Source organism: Pseudophryne corroboree, chromosome 12, assembly GCF_028390025.1.
Source record: "Pseudophryne corroboree isolate aPseCor3 chromosome 12, aPseCor3.hap2, whole genome shotgun sequence".
NCBI lineage: Eukaryota > Metazoa > Chordata > Amphibia > Anura > Myobatrachidae > Pseudophryne > Pseudophryne corroboree.
Window position 1 is genome coordinate 13,087,643 of NC_086455.1, and position 10,680 is coordinate 13,098,322.

At 46.6% G+C, this 10,680-nt stretch overlaps 1 protein-coding gene across 1 annotated transcript in view; it reads left to right on the forward strand.

Annotated features, from left to right (window-relative positions):
- The window catches only part of LOC134980794 (uncharacterized), a 377,631-nt gene that overhangs the window by 313,044 nt on the left and 53,907 nt on the right, over nucleotides 1–10,680 (forward strand). Inside the window, exons 38-42 of the mRNA XM_063947760.1 lie at nucleotides 73–243; nucleotides 2,273–2,446; nucleotides 3,501–3,671; nucleotides 8,319–8,483; nucleotides 8,959–9,045. Coding sequence (XP_063803830.1) covers nucleotides 73–243; nucleotides 2,273–2,446; nucleotides 3,501–3,671; nucleotides 8,319–8,483; nucleotides 8,959–9,045 — 768 coding nt within the window. The remainder of the gene's footprint in view (nucleotides 1–72; nucleotides 244–2,272; nucleotides 2,447–3,500; nucleotides 3,672–8,318; nucleotides 8,484–8,958; nucleotides 9,046–10,680) is intronic.

Sequence of the window (10,680 nt, forward strand, 5' to 3'; positions counted from 1 at the left end):
TGTAGACATTGGTGCTATGGTGAATAAAATAATCTGTTGTATTGTTTGGTTTTGTTTTGGCTTTTCTTCTAGTTTGATTCGTAGCGGCCTGACGGGCGGCTCATGTTGTCACTTGGCGTCTGGGCTAAGCCACAGCCAGACTCTCCGGAAACTTGACCTGACCGATAACCGACTTGAGGGTCCTCACTTCAGTGATTTCTTGTCAGCTCTGTCCAGTCCAACATGCGGGATAGAAGAGTTAATGTGAGTAGATAGAACAGGTTTTTGGGATAGGAGGTTGCAAGCAATTTATATTTTGCGATGCAGCTGTTCATGATCCGCAACCGCTCATGGTGAAAATGTCACCACAGAGTGTGTGTACGCACAATTGTGCTGCTGCGATTGGGAAAGACGGTAGCAGGAATGTTGTGGAGTGGGCGAACCAGGACCGGTGACTGGGCAGTGGCTTGTAGCGCACACAGAAATGGCCCATTCAGTGGGCATGTTATTGGAATGTCGGAGGGGGGGGGGGGGGGCGTGTCAGTGCAAGCAGCTGCGTCCCCAGACACACAGCCACATGCATAGGAGGCCGTGGTCAGATGGAGACACTGTACCTGCCACAGGGGCTGGTGCAGTTTTCAGTGCTGCTACTGTTGTCGACGTATAAGGACGCACCAGTCGGTATTACAGCATCCACGGACCATAATAGTGGGTATCTCAGCCCTTGCGCATTTAGCGGCAATTATGTACACAAGGGGCGGAGCTTGTTACATAAACTCACAGACGGACGACCGCCAATAGGCGCTGTATCAGAGTTACAGTAGGTCTCTTTAATGTTAAAGAATGAGAGATGCAGGAATAAAAATATATTGTAATACAGGAACCCATCAGAGCCCACGGTACCCAGGGTGGGAGCATAGACTGAGTTATGGAGGATTCAGTTCCAATTATCACTTTTTAGTTTGGCTCTGATTATTCCGTTTCCTTATAATCTACGTATCTCCATTCCTAACCCATAATTAAGTTCTCACAGAAAACCTTAATGCTTTTCCAAAAATAGAAAATACAGTGAACCTCCTTCAAAGCTGGACTTAAAAGTTAGTTACTGGGGTTTTTTTTGTTGCTTGTAACCGTTTTTTATTTTATTTTTAGCTCGCTTTTTCGCCATGTGCATCTTTTTTTTCAGGCAACTTGCGTTTGTGATATTTTATGATAAGGGGGCATGGCCGGAGGCTAGAGGGCGCAAGTACATGCGGCCAAAGTACAGTGAACCCGTTATGTTGGCGTGTTAACGCTAACTGCGGCCAAGATTGGTAGCGAAAAGTCACATGTGTGCATCCTTGGAAGGACTGGACATACGGGTGCTGAAACCCTGGTGCAAGTTGTGAGATGATGGTGATGATAACTGTAGGCCACATTTGGTTTGTCCTAAGCGTGTAAGTCATACCCTTTAAAGCATATGACGTTAAAGTGCTGCAACTGTGATTAAAGGCCAGATTACAGTGTACTGGTACCCGTTTTAGAAAAATGAAGTATACTTACTAGCCTGTTTGTGGAGGGAAGCTGCCCATCTGTTTATTAGTCTTATTTGTAAAATAAACAAAATTAATACTTTGCATTTGCGCTTTTGTTTGATTAGAATGTTGCACGCTCCAACTAACATCATCTGCACCCTACCTGGCCATGTTCTGTAATGCGTATGACTTGTGTACTGTCATTTATATCCTCTTTGGACCCGCAGTGAAGCCACACCTTCTATGGCACACCTGGTGCACCTGCCCCTGTTACTTACATAGGGAGGGAGCCGTATTTGCTGCCTGTGTAGAGCTGATGGCATTTTACTTCTACGGTCAGCTCAGAATTACTCAAAAAATTGAACCTTTTCCTCCAGACACATTTTACATTTGGGTCCAACTCCAAGTGAGGTTCATTAGGTTATAATGGGGCATTGGAGGAAGGGTATCCAGGAGAACCCGTCTAGCTGAATAAGTGCATTGTCTTCCTATGTCTTCAGCCAAGGTTCTTCTGTAGGGTTCCAATACTACTTATGTGTGTCAGAATCAGCTACAAAGACATGGTCTGGGGGTCTATGTACTAACATTGGATGGGGGTAAAGTACCAACCAACAAGCTCCTAACAGTCATTTTTCATACCCAGCTTGCAACATGGCAGTTACAAGCTGATTGGCTGGTACGTATCTCCATCCAAAGCTTAGTAAATAGACCCCTAATTCCTAGAGAGGTTTGGTATATTATTCATTTACTTTTCTAATTATTGCATGTTTCCCCTACAGTTTGAATTGTAATGGCAGACTGATGGAGAGTTCCTCTGTTCAGCTGGCATCAGTATTGAGTCACAGCCAGTCCCTGAGGACACTGAACCTGGTTGGAAGCTATCTTGTCGGTCCTCTCTTCAGTGACTTGATGACAGCGGTGTCCAGTCCAACCTGCAAGATAGAGGAACTAATGTGAGTATAACAGAACTATAATAGTGATGTATATGTGGATTATATATCTCACATCGTTAGTGGCAGGGGTGGAGAGAGGGGGTGGGGTAGGTGCAGAACAGCCGGGTCCTGGTCAGCTTGAGAGGTGGAGCAGTGACCCCCATTCTGTATTTCAGGGAAATGTATGCAGGGATGGGGTATAGCCACGCCTACACATGTGAGCATGCCCCCAAGGGCCAGCAACAGAAATCTTGGGGCCTGGGTAAAGTAGTATCTCTGGGGCCCAGGCCAGGCAACAGGGGGGACAAAGAGGACACCTGTACAGGGCCCCTAGATTCAGGGGGCCCCCAAGGATCATGGGGGGGGGGGGGGGAGGAACGGGGCTGCAATGCCTAAAAATGCTTTTTAAAGTGTTCCCTCAAATAAAAAAAAATAAAAAAACCGACAGGCTGAAGCAACTAAAAAAACGGGTGTAATTATGTGTACGCACAACTGTACATAACCTGCAGCCTATGTGCGGATGCCACGTTGCCACCCAGTGACCCCCATTCAGCCGCCAGTTGAGTTCCATGCAACACGGCATTACCCATGTTTGCAGGTGTTGCCTAAGAGGTCTTGGATGCACCTCCAGAGAGATGAAAAGGACACGGCCACGTTTTGGCCTCCCCTGGAGGTGGTGGCTTGGGTAATTAGGTGCTTTTTCAGAGTCCGCCTCAGCCAAGGTTCTTATCATATCATGTGCTGAGATAATACTGTGGGAGCCGTCCTGTCCTAGGCTGGGGGCATAACAAGAATTTACCAGCTGGCACAGTGTATTCACTAAAGCGAGGAGTCCTCGCTCCATGCCCCAGACCACATGGCAGGGGAGAAATGGGGGCATATTATTTACCATGATATCTATGCCTCTGTGCCTCCTCTACCATCTTATACCAAGTGGAAGCGTTACTACATACATAAAGATTGGGCACCATTAATGTGATCTCTGCCCATGGCATTACAGGTGATAGTGACACAGATAAACTATTGATTTGTATAACAGTCTGTACTCTGTACCGCTCTTGTTTCCCTGTTACAGTGTGAGAGATAACAGCTTGGCAGATGGTTCCTGTTCCCAGCTGGCAGCGGCAGTACGTAATAACCGGTCTCTCAGGACACTGGACTTGTCTTATAATAACCTGGCTGGTCCTCACTTCTGTGACTTGATAACAGCTCTGTCCAGTCCAACATGCCGGATAGAGGTGTTACTGTGAGTATGACGGACCCGCTGTACTGTGTGTGGAACTGGTTAGTGTATGGGAGAGGTGCATCAAGGCTTGGAGAGAGCTAAAGTGGAGACGTTGTCTAAAGCAACCAATCAGCTCCTAAGTGTCATGGCGTACACTGTGCTAGATAAATGAGTTATATGCTGATCAGCTGCTCCACTTGATCTCTCTCCAAGGCTTGATACACCTCCCCCTTGGGTCACGTATGCTTAGAGAAGTGACATGAGGCGTATTTATCATGATAAGCTGACATATTTGTCATGAAACATAGAGATGATGTACAGTAAAGTAAAAAAAGTATCAGATGATTGTAATTTACTCCCCATGAGATCTTCCCACTGTGTGTTCCTATATATTATATAGATATACATTATGCTATGTATATATAGATATACACTATGTCCTCACTAGGGCCACCCACTTGGGATATATTGGTAGTCACTCCTGCACCTCCAAGACCCACAGATCTTAAGTATATTTGAAGGGTTGGGTAGGGTTTACCGGCGGTTTCCGGTTGCCGGCATATTGGTTGATAGGGATTCAGGCGTCGGCATGCTTGCCCAGCGGTAACATGACTTCATCCCTATTTGAATCGTGCTATTAAATATGGCAGTGTGTAATTATACCAGCTCTAATATATATATATATATATATATATACATATACACATACATACATACATACACATATATATATAATTTTGCAAACATAAATGCTTGTCCTAGGTCACAGACTCCTAAGGGTCTCTCGCTATTACGGTGGGTCTGGCACTAGTGACGCTCTCCAGATGCGGTGACACACGCACAACAGAGATCAGGAACCACACCTGTAGCATATGGCTGTATCCTCAAGGGACTGATGGTAATGGGACTCTATCCTGTAGACCACTTGAGGACAAGCCCTCCTGTATGTTGTTCTAACGCTATTCCCCAGAGCAGGGTAATCTTAATAGCATTGTAGGCCCTGGGCACAGCAATGTTCTGTGGCCCCTACCCACCCATTGACGGGAATAAATGTAAAAAGAAAAACCATGACGTACCCTCCTGCGATCCTGTGCTGTCTCTCCACGTTTCCATACAGTGAATGGCTGTCAGCACTTTAATTGGTGGATAGCTTCAATCAATCAATCAATCAATCAATCAATCAATCAGCAAATTGACAGCCATTCACTGTCTGACTGCAGGCTGGGAAGCAGGTAGACAATGGTGCATTCTGATTGGTTGATAGCTCCAGCTATCCACCAATCAGTGTGTCGACAGATATTTAGAGCGGCCAGGCAGCATTCTCTACCTGCTTCCCAAGAAGCTCCAGAGGCAACAGCACAGGGGGCAGATGGATGCCCACCTCTTCTCGAAGGCCTCTACAATTGTGGGGCCCTTGGCAGCTGCCTAGTATGCCATACATTAAAATGGCCCTGGCCCAGAGGAAGACATCCTAATTGGTCTGCTTAGATGTGCAGCAAGGATTAGGCCATTTGGGTTGCTTTATCAAAAACAGGTGTTTTTGGATGCCCACCTCTTCTCGAAGGCCTCTACAATTGTGGGGCCCTTGGCAGCTGCCTAGTATGCCATACATTAAGATGGCCCTGCCCCAGAGGAAGACATCCTAATTGGTCTGCTTAGATGTGCAGCAAGGATTAGGCCATTTGGGTTGCTTTATCAAAAACAGGTGTGTGTCAGCCCGTTTTTGAGGCAAGCTGAGCTCAGTGTCTGCATCTTCTGACACATTTATTGGCCTCGTCAGCGGAGATGAGGCGCCCATTCTGGGCATCCTTAAGTTCTGATGGGCAATGCTGTGACCGTTGTCGCAGTGGTGAAATGGTGCTGCGTCTTTTGATGCAGCACTTGGATCTGGAATGCTGGTAGTGAGCGTCTTTTGATGCAGCACTTGGATCTGGAATGCTGGTAGTGGGCATCTTTTGATGCAGCACTTGGATCTGGAATGCTGGTAGTGGGTGTCTTTTGATGCAGCACTTGGATCTGGAATGCTGGTAGTGGGCGTCTTTGCACTTGGATCTGGAATGCTGGTAGTGGGCGTCTTTGCACTTGGATCTGGAATGCTGGTAGTGGGCGTATTTTGATGCAGCACTTGGATCTGGAATGCTGGTAGTGGGTGTCTTTTGATGCAGCACTTGGATCTGGAATGCTGGTAGTGGGTGTCTTTTGATGCAGCACTTGGATCTGGAATGCTGGTAGTGGGTGTCTTTTGATGCAGCACTTGGATCTGGAATGCTGGTAGTGGGTGTCTTTTGATGCAGCACTTGGATCTGGAATGCTGGTAGTGGGTGTCTTTTGATGCAGCACTTGGATCTGGAATGCTGGTAGTGGACGTCTTTTGATGCAGCACTTGGATCTGGAATGCTGGTAGTGGGTGTCTTTTGATGCAGCACTTGGATCTGGATTGCTGGTAGTGGGCGTCTTTTGATGCAGCACTTGGATCTGGAATGCTGGTAGTGGGTGTCTTTTGATGCAGCACTTGGATCTGGAATGCTGGTAGTGGGTGTCTTTTGATGCAGCACTTGGATCTGGAATGCTGGTAGTGGACGTCTTTTGATGCAGCACTTGGATCTGGAATGCTGGTAGTGGGTGTCTTTTGATGCAGCACTTGGATCTGGAATGCTGGTAGTGGGTGTCTTTTGATGCAGCACTTGGATCTGGAATGCTGGTAGTGGACGTCTTTTGATGCAGCACTTGGATCTGGAATGCTGGTAGTGGGTGTCTTTTGATGCAGCACTTGGATCTGGATTGCTGGTAGTGGGCGTCTTTTGATGCAGCACTTGGATCTGGAATGCTGGTAGTGGGTGTCTTTTGATGCAGCACTTGGATCTGGAATGCTGGTAGTGGGTGTCTTTTGATGCAGCACTTGGATCTGGAATGCTGGTAGTGGACGTCTTTTGATGCAGCACTTGGATCTGGAATGCTGGTAGTGGGTGTCTTTTGATGCAGCACTTGGATCTGGAATGCTGGTAGTGGGTGTCTTTTGATGCAGCACTTGGATCTGGAATGCTGGTAGTGGACGTCTTTTGATGCAGCACTTGGATCTGGAATGCTGGTAGTGGGTGTCTTTTGATGCAGCACTTGGATCTGGATTGCTGGTAGTGGGCGTCTTTTGATGCAGCACTTGGATCTGGAATGCTGGTAGTGGGTGTCTTTTGATGCAGCACTTGGATCTGGAATGCTGGTAGTGGGTGTCTTTTGATGCAGCACTTGGATCTGGAATGCTGGTAGTGGGCGTCTTTTGATGCAGCACTTGGATCTGGAATGCTGGTAGTGGACGTCTTTTTCCCTCATACACCTCCTGCTGCAGCATTAGCATATTTACTTTAGCGTCCATGTCTGATAGAGATAACGGCAAAGTTGGGTGGATCAATTTGGTGTCTCGGCCGTACATAAAACTCCAAAAAGCAATGGTACGCGTGGACAAATTTCAGTTCAAATGTAATCTGTGATTAAAGTAGTGTTCAGAGTTTAATTAAAACCTTTTCTTTATTTAAAATACTTTTATAGTAATAATCAATGATATAGGGGTCAATTCAGTAAGGTTAGTGGATGCTGCTAATCAGCAGAATTTGCTAACGATTAGCACGCATGCTAGGGGGCCGCCCAGCGCTGGACAAGGCCACCCAGCATGCTGACCGGCGCCTCCCCCCCTACTTCCAGCAGAAATTGCGAACTGCACGCAATTTCTGCTTGTTAGCAGAAATTAAGGATGACTCCCGGCGCCATTTTTGCTGCCGCAGCAGCCGCGTGTGACATCATGCAGCCGCACCCCCGACACCCCCCGGTTTGCGCGTACCAGCACACCGTTTGGGCTGGCACTCCCCCGCAATGCTCCGTTTCCACCCAGAAAACGGAGCGTTGCCGCCCCCCTCCCGCCCCGTGACTGCCTCTACCTGATTGACAGGCAGAGGCAATTGTAATTTCTGCGGGGGGCCGCAGAAATTGCGGGCGCATGCACAGTAGGGCCTGCTGCGCATGCGCCCGCGGCCCCTCAGCAAAAATTCCGCACGAATCGCTACTTGCGATTCATACTGAATTTGCCCCACAATTTAATTTATTGTTTTGATCGTGTTTAAAAAATATTGTGCAAACAACACTAACGTTCAGGCAAACAGCAAATGCTCGCCGCAGATTTGAAACTGCCAATTTGTGGCGAACAGATGAAATTCGATCGAATTTTGTTCCAATTTTTTAGCATTTCTGCTTTATTCTTTATGATCCTTCTAATACCATATGGTCTAATATTTTCTGTCACATTTTAAATTCTTAAGGAGCGCAAGATTTCGTTGTTAGGTGGACTGGATCTCTATTCGCGTCAGGAGCGCAAACGGTGAGATTTTGCATACAGGGGTGTATTAGGTGAGAAGGGGGGCCTGTGTGCAGTCTCCGCCTGGGCCCCCTCCTCTCTCCCCTCTTACCAACAGCATAGTCGAGGGGCCCGCATTCACAGCACACACTGCACCCATTATATGTAAGCCATTGAGTGCATGCGTAGTGAATTTATGCTTTCTTGCATCTCTCTCTCTCTCAAATCAGGGATTAGAAGCTTGTACAGCATTGTATCTTTTATAAGTAGAACTTACCAGGAACTATTAGCTGAAACATGGAACTCTTTCTATCCATCTTCCACAGGCTGGAGAAGATCGGGGTGACAGATAAGTACGCCCCGATATTGGCGTCACTGGGTAACAGCAAGAGTCTCACCCATTTGGACCTGAACCGTAATAATAGCTCAGATGATGTGTCCATCCTTATCAGGGAACAAATTCTGAGGTCACACAGCCTGAAGGAGCTCAAGTAGGTTCTATAGAAAAGATGTCTGCTATTCACTAACAGGTGCTATTTGCCTTATCTAGAGGCTCTGCTGATGTCAGGTGTACTGGAGCAATTTCTTGGCACTGTGCATGCACCTAATGCACCGCACATGCATCCCAACTGTTGTTATAAAGAGTTGCAGTGGTAATTTCAGGCCCACACAGGTAGAGGTGGGTTGAATATGTAGAATATGCTACCTGCACAAGTCTCACAGCAGAGGAAGGTCACAGAAAATGATGAACTCTGTCCTTGCGCCGTTCCTCAAATTCCAAGCCCTGACTCCATTATCTAGAAAACTATTCCAAACAACATCCCATGGTTTATTGCCTATCTTAGCCAATTTCTGCTGACCAAACATTCTACGTTCTCTAGAAAGACCTGCTCTAGAGACTGCTCTGGAGACATTTTTTTAAACTTCAGCTAACATCTGCTGATCTTTCCTTTTTCTTACTTCCAGATTCTCATTTAAAACATTTACCCGAGGAGAAGCTGGATCTGGAAATTTAGGGGAATGGATGGTGGATGGAGTATTACTCCTAAGTTAGCGTGTCTTCTAATGGTGTATGGGGTTTACCATTAATCGTCATCATCAGAATTCCGATTGCCACAATGTTCTACTTGCTTACAGGCCGCACTCATAGACTTAGATCCATGGTGGCTTCCAAGTAACTACTGCAATCAAGACTTCAGGAAAACTACTATCCTTTTGGCAACCAAAGTATGGTGGAAGACTAAAGATGGAACCTTGTGGAGGACAAAAGATAGACCCTGTCTGATGTCAGATGGTGTACCGTTCTACTGTTGAAATGGACATGTGGAAATGTGAGGTCCAACCCGTGATATATCTCTGGACCACATCTCTGGGATAGAGCTTTATTTCGTATAATTTGTCCTCTGAAGTTGTTCTCGCCTGCTAGGGACGGACATATTACCCAGGGAAATGGCAATCGCCCTCTATTAATAAGAGGGAACTGAATTGTGAATATTAGCAGTGCTCCGATATTAGAGGACATCGTATAGACTGTGTACATGATACGTATTCTATAACCAACATTATTTATTGTCATACGCCTGAGCGTCTCAGCTTGTTATAAATATGTGATATTTTTTTTTTACATTTGTTTTTCTTTTAGTTTGGGATGGATAGGGCTACCTTACATAAAAACAAAGACGTAAAACAATGATGAAGGTCATCTAGGTTATAAGTAAGCTAATGGAAATATACTGAGGGTTGCGTTATGTAAGCGGAGATATGAATGTCACTCCATAATGGAGTAGTGACCCAGGAACATGGTTTATTGGTTGTACAGGGTATTCAGCATATACATAGAGAACACTGTATACATGGAGCAGGAACATATCAGAGGTATGTGTACAGCATAGATATGAGGCACATCTGCACGTCTGCAGTTAGACCTAGAGCCGCTATGGAGGTGCCGAGCAGTGCTGCACATGCGCAGGACAGCGGAGCACACCGATGAGGTCACTGCGACTCGCCACATACACAGAGCACTCAGGGGCAGATATACTACATTAGAAACATTAAGTTATTACGCCACCTCCAATAAACAGGCCTGGCCAACCCGTGGCTCTCCAGCTGTTGTGAAACTGAACCTCCCAGCATGCCTTGCCACAGTTTTGGCATTCCCTAAGAGCAAAACTATGGCAGGGCATGCTGGGATTTGTGTCACTACAACTGGTGAACCACAGGTTGGCCTGGCCTGAAACAGGGGATGGGATTGCCTCCGTTCTGTGGGAGCGCCGAGGCCAGGGTTTACATCTTCTGACAGAGTTTACCTCGTCTCTTGGTTGGAGCTGTGGTGGCACCTCAGGGGGGTGCAGCCAGCCGATGGGATGCCGGCTGTCCATATCCCGACAGCGGCAAGGCAAATTGACTGCAGCCTGTAAATACACTTTGTAAAATAGCTGAACATCAGTAATAGCTCTAAATGTAGTGGTTTAATACATATTGGGCGGGATGCATCAATCAGCATCCCGCCAATCACTACGTTCATATCAGCATTTACTGTACGCATGAATAAATTCACAAAGGGCCGCTCTTGCGGTAAGAACTGGCCTTTGTAATGATAGTACTTCTGTGTTTATGACCCAGAGTCATAAACACAGAAACGTGTTTGGCCGCATTTTTAGGCTTAGTGCATCTGGTGTCCTGTTTCTG